This window comes from Serinus canaria, chromosome Z, assembly GCF_022539315.1.
Source record: "Serinus canaria isolate serCan28SL12 chromosome Z, serCan2020, whole genome shotgun sequence".
Taxonomy (NCBI): Eukaryota; Metazoa; Chordata; class Aves; order Passeriformes; family Fringillidae; genus Serinus; species Serinus canaria.
This window is the reverse complement of record NC_066343.1, coordinates 51,608,746-51,623,175: the sequence shown is the minus strand read 5'-3', so window position 1 is coordinate 51,623,175 and position 14,430 is coordinate 51,608,746. Positions and strand designations below refer to the sequence as shown.

General features: G+C 39.6%; 1 protein-coding gene across 1 annotated transcript in view; it reads left to right on the top strand.

Annotated features, from left to right (window-relative positions):
- Positions 1 to 2,750: 2,750 nt before the first annotated feature.
- The window catches only part of ANKRD31 (ankyrin repeat domain 31), a 61,961-nt gene continuing 50,281 nt past the window's right edge, over positions 2,751 to 14,430 (top strand). The window contains 7 exon segments of the mRNA XM_050987188.1: positions 2,751 to 3,012; positions 3,636 to 3,691; positions 5,396 to 5,475; positions 8,765 to 8,814; positions 9,428 to 9,522; positions 10,558 to 10,598; positions 13,722 to 14,384. Coding sequence (XP_050843145.1) covers positions 2,831 to 3,012; positions 3,636 to 3,691; positions 5,396 to 5,475; positions 8,765 to 8,814; positions 9,428 to 9,522; positions 10,558 to 10,598; positions 13,722 to 14,384 — 1,167 coding nt within the window. The 5' untranslated portion in view covers positions 2,751 to 2,830.

Below are 14,430 nucleotides of genomic sequence, written 5' to 3'. Positions count from 1 at the left end.
GCTCCCGCTCCGTACCGCCAGCGAACCGGACTGTTTTCGTTTTCGCGCGGCCTCCGGCCAAAGCTCACCGTCTTTTAAAGATATTTTTGGCCATTACGCCGCAGCGACCCGCCCCGCCGCGCAAGGTACACGCTGGCGCCAGCCCATCGCCCCGCATTTCATGCCCGGCCAATGGCGAGCGCGCGGCACGCCCCGCCCGCGCGCGTCACCGCCGAGTCTGCCGCGGCAACGGCCCGGCGAGCGCCGCGCGGCCCCACGCGCCATCAGGAGCGGCGAACACGCCATCGCGCCATGGGCCACCCGCCAATGGGGCGCCGCGCTCCCCGCCCCGCGCCCTCTGATTGGGCAGCTTGGGGAGCGCTGCCACCGCCTCCTGGGCCCGCCCCGGACCGCGCTCAGGGCGCGCCCCGAGCCGAGCTCTCCTGCGCGCCTCCGATACTGCCCTCTCACATAGAGCGCTTTGCTGAGGCATTAAAATCGTAGACATTCGCAGCTCCTCCTTTTGGGAAGCTGCGGTGCTCCTGACTCCCTGAGGAAGCGGTGGGGGGAAGGCAAAGGCAATGTAATGTCTTTATATTTGTGGCTTTTCAGTCAGAGACGAAGTGCGGTTTTTGGTTCATGAAGCACAGGATGCTCTGACAGACCCAGCAGGACGCGTTCGTGTATAATCTCTGCTAGGGGATCTTTAGATGGTCTCCAGAGGTCCCTTCCATCTCTAGCGATTGTGTGGTTCTCTCGGGCACTGAGTCATGGGGCTGCAAAACAGCACTGCAGGGTGGCAGGGGCCGTTCCGTGTTCCTGGGGTTGAGCATGCTCAACTGCAATACAAATATCTGCAACCGTTTTTGCGGTGCGTGATCCGCGCCCCGGCTTTCCCCAGACTGCGTCTTACATGTGCCACCTCGCTTGGAAATATTTCTAGTAGCTCCACATGACACTGTGCCGTGAAACATGAATGTGAACCTCAAAAAAGGAAGTGCTGATGAAAAGGTTTCCGAAGCACTCCACCCAAACTAGTTGTTGTGAGTGATGAAATCGTGCCAGCTCTTTTAACCTGAAAATACACTTTTCATTCTCATCTTCAATATGATGTTTCTAAATCTTAATAATTTACTGCTGCATATCCATCACCCCTGATAGCTTCTTACTGTTTTTTTTCAGTATCTCACCTTCATTAGCAGAAAAGTGCAAAGTATTAGCATTAAGATTTCTGGACTCTTTGTTACTATGTGCACCAATTGCTGTAACTGCGTATGACTAAAAGCAAAACAGCAATTAATACACCTTCAACAATTATATGTAATTCATATATCATTTAAGATGACCTTTAGTATTTCTGCTCCGTTTTCCACTTTTTCCATAAACATGATTTCGTAAATCCTAAAAATTCTACTTTACCAAGGTCACTGGGAGCCGTCACTACGGTGAATTGGGATTTGTAGTCTCTCCAAGTACATGCCACCATGTGCACTGACATTGAGTTCTTGCAGCTCTGGTGGTGGCCAGCCTCGAGCCTGGCCTTGGGCACAGCGCTGCCACCCTGCCCAGGAGATGGCCGGCAAAGCTGAGCCAGAACGGCTCTGCCTGAGGAAAACTTTGATGTAATTGACAGACGACACTGAAAAGTGCTATTGCAAATGCTGAAAATACTGTCAACTAATAATTTGGTTATCTCAAACTTGTTCCCGCTCATGAGCACATGAACCATTCCTTGATAGCAATGAAGTAAGCCACTTAACCAGGGCAGAGAAGTGCTGCAAATTTAGGGACTCTCTAAACTCGGACACAGAGCATAGTTTAGAAAGGAGACATTTTTTTATTCTGTGGAGGGTACATGGTAGAGTTTTCCATAAATAAAGCACAACAATCCTTGAAACTTTGCACTATATATATATATATCTATATATATATATATATATATATATATATGTATGTATGTATATATGTATGTATGTATATATAAGCAAACATATAAATCACAGATCATTGGTTACAAGTTACTTAGTTCTCTATTAATTAGTATTCTGCCTTCTATTGGTTGAATTATTCTCTTGTTTCTCATGCTAATGTTTCTGCATGCTCACCGTTCTCAAGTAGGTGGGTTTCTTGAGATGGTGGTTCGTGAGTTACTGGTCGAAATCTCTCACTGCAAGACTTAAGAGCCCGAGAATTGGCACCAGTCCATTGCGTACAAACAGCACCTGTGGCTCCAGTCAGGTGACAAGAGGCACAGCAGTAGCCAACAACTCAACAGGAACTTTTTGTCAGGACCTGCAGTGATGAGACAAGGAGCAATGGGTACAAATTGATGGAAGAAGAATTCAGGTTAGATATTAGGAAGAAAGAATTCCTGTGAGGGTGGTGAGCCATTGGAATAGGTTGCCCAGCAAGGCTGGGGATGCTCGGACGCTGGCTGTGTTCAAAGCCAGGCTGGACAAGGCCCTGAGCAACTCTGTCTTGTGGGAGGTGTCCCTGCCCATGGCAGAAGTGGTTAAGCCTAAATTAATTTTAAGGTCCCTTCCTACCCCTTAACATTCCATGATTCTAAGACCCCAGACTATGCAGTCAAAGCCCAAATAATCCTTCATTCAGGGTCCCCCCCCTTTGAGGCTGTCTGACCTTTTTCACTAAGACACTGTTTTGCAGCCCCCTTTCACTCTCTGTAACTCTCTGGGCAGATGACTGCTTCTGACTCTGGAGATGCCAACGTCAGAAGCGCACACACTCGGAGGAGCGATCACACACAGCACGCTGTTTGCGGGGACTCCGCGCTTCTGGCGAGGGCTGCGAGCCCGCTGCCACACGAGGGGCAGCGCGGCCCGGCCACAAGATGGCGGCCGCCGCTGAGGGGGGAGGGCGGCTGCCCGAGGAGGCGCCGGGAGAGCGGAGCGGCCGCACTATGGAGCGCTGCGGGAGCGGCAACGACAGCGACACGGACAGCGACGAGACTGTCGTGGAGGGCTCTGTGCCGGAGAGTGATGTGGACGAAGAGGAGTTCCGTAGGAGGAGGTGGTAATGCGGTGTGGGTGGGAACGGCACCTGCCCACCTGCCTGTGTGAGGGCGGCGGCGACTGAGGGAGCCCGTCCCGAGCTGAACCCTTCCCCTTCCCCTTCCCCAGAATTTCGTAGCTCTGCAAATAGCTGTGTTTCCACACACCTTGCGTACCTCGGAGCTTATGTCCCAGGACCCACCATTTTACTAACATTTTAGTCAGAAGAAGTGAAATGTCCCAGAAAACAGCTCGGAAAAAAATAAACACTATTAAATACAGTTCGTGCTAGTTCTGTTTCCCTGCAACTTTGCCTTGATGTCATTTTCATGACATTATCTCTTGTATCCTTTATGATTATAGCAAGGCTTTGAAACCACACTCAGATCTTTATGATGGCTTTGTGGTGAGGTAGTTCTTGGAAATACTTAAAACAGCGAGGTGCCTCCCTAGTTATGGTTTTCTATGCAGAAAATCACATTTTGTGCCTTAAGTTTGGAGGTTTTTTAGTGTTTGTGTCAGCGTTCTCCTAGGCGTGTTCCCACAGCAGAGGCTGGGATGGGTGCTTTCAGATGCCCTTTGAGTTTATAGGACTGTAATGCTTAAAGCTCCTTAACGACCTTTTGTTTTATTTATTTTGCAAAGGTTGAATTTTCTTAACAAGGATATTGCTTTAACAACTGAGATAAGTATTAATAAAGGTAAGACAGATTATTTTTTTCAGTCTACGCTGTTTTTTTCTTTAAACTGTTGCTTTGGATTTTGCTTGAGTCCATGTTTAAACTTGGGTGTTGCATGAAGTTCATGTGTAGGAACTGTGTGCTCTTTGATTATATTCCTAATTGTAGCTCATATTTTAAAAGGTTCTTCAACATATTTTTAATATTTGATCAGGTTTGCCCTAGAGTTCTCTCTGTTCTTCCTGTGCACTGTGATTGAGAATCCCTGGTTTGGGAAGTGTTGAAGCTATATATAGGGATATCAGTTTTATTTACATGTATGTATTTTTGTGTATATATTTGTGCAGAATAAAATAAATGGATTCTATATGCATAACGGTTGTATGTGGCTCTAGCTGCTTATGGTATTTTTAAAACCCCAGTAATATTCTTAGTATTTCTGTTCTCTTTAACATAAAAAGTTTGAGTAGGGATATTTCAGTGCATTATGTTTAGTGTACTATTAAATACTTTCAGCATGAATGAAAGCACACTCATTTAAGATCTTAAAATATTCCCTAATAACTCCTGTAGAGCAGGCTACATGAGCAAGCATGTTTTAGTTACATAATAGTTTCATACTACTTCCTTGACATTTTTATATGTTCCATTTGACTTGCATTCTATAGGTTTTATTTCAGTGATATTTCAGACTGGGAATACTTTAAGTGACACATGGTGTTCTTCCAGATTTGGTTGTGTTTCTCTTTTTGCCAATTTGAAGATATGAGTGAGCCATAATTTTTTATCAATCTGCCCTGAGTTAATACAAATTTTACCTCCAGCCTATTGAAATTTGCAGAAACTCCAATGGCTGTAATTTCCTAATGCTGGACCATTTATAGAAGCTTAATAGTCTTAAGTGTCTTTAGTCTAACCACACTTCCCTGTGGTTGTCCTCTGGAACTAAATCCTTGCAACATTCAATATACATGGGGCATGTCTATTTGACTGTGTTCAGTTTGTGGAGTGGGCATTTGTCTGACAGTTGAGTGGGGAGTTTTTGTCTCTGTAACTGCAATAGATTGTGATATTTTAGCATTCTGCCTGCATCATATTATATTTAGGAAGTTTGAATTAGAATTTCATCATTCACAGTTTTGTGCATACCTGTACAGTATGTGTATGTGTAGTATGTATAGTACTAATTTGGTGATGAGATACACAGTATAAATATTCATTTGATTAGTGTTTTATTAGTGTCAGTAACAACATCTTAGTTTTGAAGCATAGGATCCAAACTTCAGTGTTTCTCTCTTTTTAAACTTTTTTTGAGAGAAAGGCTTCATTTATATAGTCATTAATTCAGAAATAGTGCCATCTAGATGTACAAGTATATTTTAGTCATACGGATCAGGCAGGTTACCAAAATTGCAGTTACTAGTTTAAAAAATAATAGGAAAGACCTAACCTCCAGTGCAGAATCAGGGGTGGTCTTGGAACACTAAGTGAAATAAATTTCCACTCCTGGCTTGTTTTATTAATTTCTAATTTATTCATGTAGATTCAAAATCTAGTGTGATAGACCATATAGCCTGTAAAATCCATTGCGTATCAGAAGTTTTGATGCATGTAGCTCAGTTACTGAGTTATGTAGAAGGTTATGGAATTATGGAAAATTACACAGAAATTAAGACAATCAAAATTTTAATTACTGAGGATTTTGTTTGTTTGTTTGTTTTCTAGGAGCTTTTTCTCCAGAAATCTGTTTTATACAGAAATTTGGTGACCACACATATCGTCATAAGGCAGAACAGATAAAACCAGTAAGTCCACCAATGGTAGTGTCTTCTCGAAACATATCTAATGATTAATTATTGACAAACCCAATGGGCATCCCCTTGGGGAGGTCTGGTGGCTTTACAGCTGAATTGAACTTCATCTTGGCGCCTATGCAGCACATAGTCTGCAGGAATGTATCAAAGTGTCTTCTCTGGTATTTCATGAGATTATAACCTTTGAAATTTGTGGAGCAAATTTCAAAGTCCAGGACAAAGCACAGACTGGAGCACAGACTTTTTAATATGTTCCTTTCAGGAGCTGAAGGGTAGTCATCTGGATTGACTGTGCTAGAATACACCCTGGGTTACTCATTATGAGATTAGCTGTGATGATTGATCCATTGCTTCTTTCAAAAGGAAAGAGATAATAGTCCCTAATGCGGAACAAAATGTCTGCTTGTATGATGATGGGGTAATTATTTTACTCTATGGATAATTCTGCATTCCTTAATCTGCTAATTAGCCTACCTTTTAATGTATTTACCATGGTTGGTAGCTAGCCCATAAACTTGTATTCAGTTGAGCAATTAGCTTTCCACCTGCATATGGCAGGGTCATGAAACAATTAGAGACAAACAGATTCTCTCCTTTTAACTGTGACTGTTGCATTGCATTTACCCTGGATTCACCAGTCCAAAGCCTGCAGTGTATCCTTGTTCTGGTAAAAAAGAGTTTTTATAAAAAGAAAAATTAGACTGCTTCCTAGATGACAAAAGGTACATTGAAAAAAGACATGTTTTCTACTGAAGTGAATGCTCATTCTAGAATTGCAAATAAATTTGTCTAAACTGACAGTATGAGAAACAGCGTACAAAATCTGAAAGATGCTGTTATTTCAAAAATTTTTCTCCATAACTTTATTTTGCTTCTTGCATGTCTGAGGGTTGTCTTGACTGAAGTTTTCATGATTTTCTAAGTTTGAAGGGAATGAGAGAAGTGCATATTTGCTCTTTCCTCTCTGGTAGATGATCTGACTAGCTGCTTCTTAACCCTAGCCTTTATCTTGCTGATTCTCACCAGATTAGCCATTCCCAAATCTAAAGACTAATGGCCAGTCCACTAAAGAAAAAGTCAGAAAAGCAAAGAAACCTAGTCCTTTTCACCAAATAGTTTGGGTAATTCTCAATGGGTTTTTTTTTTTGTGAAACCTGTATAGCCAAACACTGTCAGCTTGGTTATGCACAGCTTGGGGACAGTTTAAAATTTTAAGTTTTTACTGAATACTTTAAGGAGTGGTCTTGGCCTGCTGTCTTTGATACCCACATGTGTAAATTGCACCAATGTGGCTCTTCAATCACTTCAAGAGCCACCATGGAATGTGCCCTTACAGAAGCTTTCCTTCTAGTTTGTACTCAGAAATTACCATGTATGAATACAGCATATATGATCACAGCATGTGATGTGATATGACGTTTGTGCAGAGTAAATGGCTGTGAATGTTTTTAGGAAAAGTAACATCTGTTCCCCTTGTTCCAGAGAGTCTTAGCTTTCTTTGTACTTCAGATGGGTTGTGGAAGACTTATGATATGCAGTCCTGTCTTTGATTCCATCATGTAAAAAATTGTAATTAAGAATTTTCATCTACCAGAGATGCAGAAGACATATATAGAGATTTTTTAGGATCCAGGTTCTTTTCAACAAGTCATTTTCATTATCTGTTAACATGGTATTCTACATCTTGTTCAGACAGATGTAGTAATTTCAAGTTTGTGCTTTCCCTCTTTTTATATTTTTTTTTCTTACACTGTTTGGTGAGGTGCACTAAAAGTTGTTAGGTAACACCTAACAGCTTTTAAGCATTAGTCTCTTTTTGGAAAACATCCAGAGTCCCCTCATATATAAATAAGTGTTCAAGTGAGAAAAAGTACCAAGATTTTGCAGGAATTTCTTCACCAAAAATGAGGGCAGGATGAAAGACTGTTCCCAGTACTTCAGTCAGTGGCCAGAAATACAGTTTGTGTAATGTATATGGTTTGAGAAGATTTCTCAACCAGTGACCAATACACTGATTTAGCTTAGAACCTAATTTTTTGCAGACAAAACAGCATCTTCATCTGAGTTTGTAGATGTTTTAAAGCACCTCTCTGAGCAATGTTAGCCACTTAGAGAGGTTTAGTAGCTGCTCTGGTATTCTCCTGACCTTGATTGATCCATGGATTATGTTCTGTATAAATATTCAGGCTGACTCACTGGAAGGGTCTATTTAAACAAAATAGATAACTTTCTGTGAACTCATTGCCATGTTTTGGAATTACATCAGTCGATAATTGTTGCACAGACTAAAGAATCTGTTCTCTTCCCGGGAGCCTTTTAACAGTCCTTGCTAGTGGGAAATGTGTATGTCCTGCTCTTAAAGCAATTGTTAGGGTGTTTGTTCTTGCTGTGTGGCTAGTACCTTGTGTAGGCCAGAGAAGGTGTCACTTAGTGTCCACATCAAGGTGTTCTTTGAGTCGTCTAGTGCTGTTAATATTGTCCACTGTAAGTCAATGATTTGTTTAAAATTGCAGCCAGTGTGTGCATAGTCCACTAGTAATACCTAGTCTTAGCTAAATGGTGAGAGAACCATTCTGCAGTTCACTTGACTATCTGTATCATTCCTAGTTTGCCTTAGACTTTGTATAAAGGCTTCTTTTTCCATACTGAGGGAGATCTCTGCATTATTGGTAAAGGTACAAAAGAAAGATCCAAGGTCTTTGTAAAAAGGAGTTGGAATTTGGCTTCTGCTGTGACATCAATCCTCTCCTTATGCACCTGCTCTTTCCTCTGTTGGTTTGTGGCAGCCCTGCCACAGAACTGGCTGATATGCAAGTCTTGAAGTTCCTTAAATACGATATTTATAGGTATATTGAGAGCAGTATACTAAACATCACAGTCTTTGGAACAGCACCCTGTCTTATTTAATGAAAAAAAGTTATCAAAGAAATACTGAAACTGTGAGTTGAAATCAAAGTATCTTGTGCTTTGGTCCTTTGATGTATAAAACATCTTAAGTTTGGAGCAATTGTATCTTTCTTGCAACAGTTTGTTTTCCTTGTGGGTGAATGTTTTCTTCTATAGTCTTGCTTTATTTTTCAACATATTTCTCAAATAGTACAAGTAAAAAAAAAGGTTTAAGAGGAATGCTTTTCTATCTTAGTAGTAATGTATGTAATAATTGGATCTAAGTATTCCATTTCCCAACTAAATTACAGAAGGAAGAAGATAAGCCTGCAATAAAACTGAGAAAATAAACAACTAAGCAGTTACTAACTTGTTAAGTTTTTTCTACTTTCAGGTACTTCAAGAAGCATACACAATTTCTGACCAGTCTCAATCCCTACTGAAGTGAGTATAGTACATCACACAGGAATTCCACTCAGGCATAATGTAATTAAATAATACTGTTATGCTTCCGTTTGTACGTTGTTTTATTCCCAGTGTTCTATTGAGAAACAGTTTTCTTGTTTGCTTAGTGAATGATCTGTATTTATGTGGGCAGTAGTTCAGTGTCCAGTATGGGTTAAGCTGTACTTGGATTTACTTTTGTTGATGATACTACCTTAAATGGTTTAAGAATATAACCAACAAGAATAACAGAACTTGGGAAAAAACATTAGACAAATAAAAATTTGTAATAGATAATATTAGGCTTTTTGTTCCTGGAAACCATGGAAAATTTTCAGTAGAAGATAGATTTATAACAGAAATATAGAAATAAGTAATAAAGAATAGAAAAGGCCATTTTTTCACTTAGAGAACAAATGTGTAAACATTGCTAGCTCCACATAGGAAATCCAGAAGTGTTATTTATTGCATGTCCTTGTAAAGAAAAGTATACCTCTAAAATAACTGCAGCTGTTTCCACTGATAGCAGCCAGTTCAAAGTACTGTAAAAATGTTCCTAAAATGAGCAGATTACAATTCTTTAAGATTTTTTTATTGTGTTATTTAATCCTAGGGATTGGATAAACCATTCATCACCTACTGAAAATATTTCTAAGCCTTGTTTTTCATTAAATTCTGCAGCAGAAGAACAGAAAAATAATTCTGAAGGTATGTTGTATTTGTACAAAACTAGGAATTGCTCCAGCTGTGGCAAAATAATTTGAGAAAATAATTTGATAAGCTGAAGGTGAGTATCCATGTAAGTTTATACCATTTATCCATGTACAGTTTATACAGTTTATACATGTTTTTTACAACATGTTGTTCAGTTGTTCAGTTTTTATAGTCATGAACTGGAAGTTCTGTTTTTTTAAGTATTGTGTTAGGATTGTTGGAAGAAATAACTGTATTCTCAAGCCAGTAGTATGTATCCAGTTTAAAATTAATTCATTGCTGTGGAGTTTTCTGACAAGAGTTACAGGCCACATGGTGCTTAAATACCTTATAGATGTGTAAGGTAAAAAGGTCTTGGAGGGTTCCTACTGCTTCTTTCTAATATACCCAAGAATCAGAGGCCTCTGTAAGAAAAGAGAAACAAAAATGCTGCTATTCTTCAGGTCTGTATGGCATGTGCTGCTACTTAAGTTATACTTCCATTCCTCAGTGTTCCCAAAAGTGCAGGACTAACCCATCTGTTTTGCTGTCTTCCACTTGAGTTTATTTTTGGTAATCCAACAGAAAAACATTCACTTTATTTCGGATTAGGAAATTGCCAGGGAGTCACATGAATGTTGAAACAAGGGGATGATATCAGGCGGTTTGGGATCGTTTCTTTCCAGAGTCAGTAAGGTGTTGCATTGTTTTAGCACTATTGTCTAATTGCACTGTAATTAGAGAAGACAGAGGCTGGGTCTTGTCATGTGAAATGGGTGGCAGTTCCATCTGCTGATAGTCTTTGGAAACAGGACTCTAAACTACAGTGAAGAAATGTGACAAAATAGCTCTGGCATATTATTTGGTGATTTAAAGAGCCTAACCAGAGATTTTATTGTTAGTTCCCCTGAGGGGAACATGACTATAGTAATTTTTAAGGTTTGAAACCTAAGCCTTAATTAGACAATTACGCCATTTTTTAAAGAGATGATAAGAACTTTCAGAAGTGGAAAGTAGAACTGAAATATTTTTCTATTCTCCTAAATTTAGATATCAAATTGAATGGATTTCAAAAGGATTTAGAAGAAGAGGTAAGCAAGCACATAACTGTTTACACTGACACTGAGCACACTGAAAACAACTTTAAAGCTAAGCCTTATTTTCTGTTTTTTTCGGTAAGAACTGTAGTTGCTATGCTGCAGCACGCAAGGGTAGAAGCATGGCAGTGAAAGTGAGTTGGGAAGTACATCATGGTGAGATAGAGTTTCTAAGGGCTGTTACTTAAGCTAAAGTAATGAAGACACTTAGTAGCTTAAAATGTTCCCCACCAATGAAAGCTATGAGACTGGCAGTGCATATGGAAGGGGTCTGAGGAGGAAGAGGTTATCTGTAAGTGTCCTTTTGTTTGGGAGAGTCTTATTTGTGGTCAGAAATAGGTAGTAGCAGAGTTTCTGCTGTGAAAGACTGCTTAATGCACATGTTGTATCATTATGACTGTACCATCTAGTCCCATTGATTTGTACCTACAAATAAAAAGTCAGGGTTCTATATATATCAGTTTTATTTGGCATTTTTCAAGTTTTTGAGGTTTATGTCAGGAGAAAAGCAGTTCTTGGTAGAATTCACCAAAGGCAGATTTGAGACCAGTATTGATACCAAAATTGGCCAGATAGTAACTTTCTAACACAGTTGTGAGTATTTGAGAGCAGTCATTCTTTACTGCAGCAGTGGTCACTTGGAGGATCCTTAACTCTGTTGAGTGCCCTGAACTTCCAGTGAATAATGTTTATCATACATACGAATCCCACATTCAATATCTGTCTTCCCTTACTTGATGTACTTCTGTTTACATACTTGCACCACTTATCAGAAGTCCTTGTATGGTTCTTTAGGGTCTTCTTTCTGTGTTTTCAATGTCCCATGTCCTTTTTAGGTGCCTCTTCCTTGACCCCTACTTTTGAGTAAGCACAGTATCATTGTTTTGCATAACTTCTGCTTTGTCAGGCTTGCAGAACTGAGCTAACATCTTGCTTGCGTTTAGTATGGCTTCTGTTTGCCTAAGTTGTGTCCTAATCTAGTTCTCCAAGGCTGTGATGTTCTATTCTTCTGTCCTTATCAGAGTAAAATGCTGCTCTTTTCTACTGTCCTTATTGCTCATGTCTTCCAGCAAATACAAGTGATGACAGGGTAACATATTCCATCTCAAAAAAAGAGGGAAAAATGAAATCTCTAAGGATATTTTTTTCTGGAAAATATACAGCTATTAATATAAAACTATAAGTTTATTAAATGGAACATTCTCATTGTACAGGGTTAGTCCCATAGAACAAACTCTAAATGCCTTGAAACAGAGATTGCCTATTATTAATAACCTCTGGAGAATAGGCATATTGAATGCATTGGGAGTATCTCCAGAGAAGATATTTTAGGAGCCTGGAGTAAGAAGGCTGAAAATAATCTCTACAGTGGATTTTACTTTTTGGATATTGGCTGATGTTGGCCCTAAGCAAGGTCTGAGTCCTGCAGAAGGATCTTTAGTGAGGTGAACCAATGACCATCACAGGCTTCCATGTGTTGATTTGAAGCAAGTGGGGCCAGTACTGTTCAATGTCTTCATTAGTGGGCTGGAAAATGGAGCACACAGTACCCTCAGCAAGTTCAGAGATAGTACTGGGAGAAATGACTGATAGACCAGACAGTTGTGTTGTCATTCATAGGGACCTGAAAAGATGGGAAAACTGGGAGGAGAGGAATCTCACGAAATTCGTCAAGGGGAGATGAGACATTTTGCATCTGGGGAGAAATAACCTCAGGCACCAGTACGGCTGGGGATTAGGTGACAGGAAAATAACTCTGCCAGAGAAGGACTTGGAATCCTGGTGGACTCTCTACTTTGCTCTTGTAGGACCCACTTTGGACTACTGTGTCTGGAGTTTTGTGAGCATTTCACATTTAAGGGTTGAATTTCACTTGACTTTGGGGATTTTAAAATCTTGCAAAATTTCATCCCCTCTTCAACACATGCATGGAGCCTTTTTCTTGGGAAATTTGTAATACATATACATGCTGTTTATACCATAGTTCTTCAAGTAGAGAAAGTTATCACTAGTGAAGTTTTCTTTTTCCCCAGTTGTTTAAAGTCTAGATGAATTAGAAAAGTGGTGTAAAAATAAAGTGTAATTTAATAAAGCAAAGTAAGAAGTAATCAGTACTTAGAAACAATTTGATGCATAGGTAAAAGATGGGATACAGCTGTCTGGAGAATAATTTTTCAAGAAAGAAACAAGAATTTATACTAGCTTGCAAACTGAACCTGAGTGTATGCAGTCAGATTTCTGCCCTTACTACTTTATTGTGTGTGACCTTTATCTAAATCATGTCACCAGTGGTTAAAGGTTTCTTGCATTGCCTGGTATTGCCACTTGCTGGCAGCAAGACTCAAAAAATGCATTCAAAGAGATTTTCTTAGATCCAGTATTACTAAGTATAAGCACTATTATATGGAAATGTTATATAGAAAAAATATGGTTTAGGTCTCTGGAGGCATCATATATTTTTATATGCAGAGCATTTAAGACAGGGATAGGGGAAAAATTAGACAAGCAATTTCTTCATGTAAAAATGGGTGTTTCTGTTGAATGTAGCTCAAAGTGATTAGAAAAACAGTAGTACTACTTTTCCAAGAACAGTTTTGATTTTGTGCTCTGTCCTCAGTGTGGAAACCACACAATGCAAACTTCCCAAAATCCCAAGGTTTTGAACTGAAGTTTGTGAGACACAAATCTTCCATATCTGTGTTGCATCTACATAAACATATAATCAAAAAGTTATTGTGAATATGTTTATTTTCATTATTTCTGTGTGACAGAAATTTTTTAAAGCCTTATAACACCCTCAGGTTATATTCTATTGCCATTGGTAATGACAATATCTTTGACTAAAACAGACTTACTCTCTTTTGCCCTGGATTTTCACTGCTATAGAGGTCAGCAGCTGAAGCTGAAACTTCTTGTGAAACAGAGCTCTCAGTCCAATTCTTGTTAGTTTATTGTATGAAGGAAGACTCTGAGTCTTCTAGGTTTTGCAAAGGTTCACCATAAAATGTACACACGTGTATAGAAAGAGAGATGACTTCTAAAGTAAACTTTAGTTAAATGCTTTTTAGTAAGAGTTACTCCATTCTTTTTTGTAAACTTTTTAAATTTAATTTTTAGATATCACGAAAATTAAGTAATAAAGATTGCTGTCCAGAAATAAGCTGCTGTCTCCATGATCCTGTGGAAGACATAATAACAGTTCAAGAGGAACAGACACCAGAAGATACATTTCCACATGTTTTAGATAATTGCCACAGAACCTGCATGACCATTATTGACACAGATAGCAGAGTAAAAGAGCATTCCCTTAGTAACAATACAGATCTTTCACTGTCATCCCCAGGAAAGATTGTCATGGGTGTATTCACTGAACAGAATTTAGAGACTTGTGAAGTTGACATCACTGATTTGTTGAGATACCCATGTGATTCTGAGAGTCTTAAAGTTAAAAACCCATTGCCTGACAAGTTAGAGTGTCAGGGTCATGCATGTTCCATCGATCCATCAGCAACTGAGAGCAGTGATGCCCTGCCAGTAGATCTTGTGGTGCCTCTGAATGCCTTGTCAGGATCAATGGTACAAGCTGCCACTCCTGGAGTGCCAAATGAGAGCCAGCTCAACACCAAGGAAGAGCAGCTAAATTCAGAAACCAGTGTTCTGCAGGTAGATGATGACTATACTCAAATAACAAATGTCATGGAGCCTCGACTTGCTGCAATTCAGGTGGAAGAAATAAGTGCCTTCACAGGATCTAACTTACAGAGCACAACAAATGAGCAAGTATAACCACAGTTTAATTCATATTTGAAATTTTATGTTTATCATA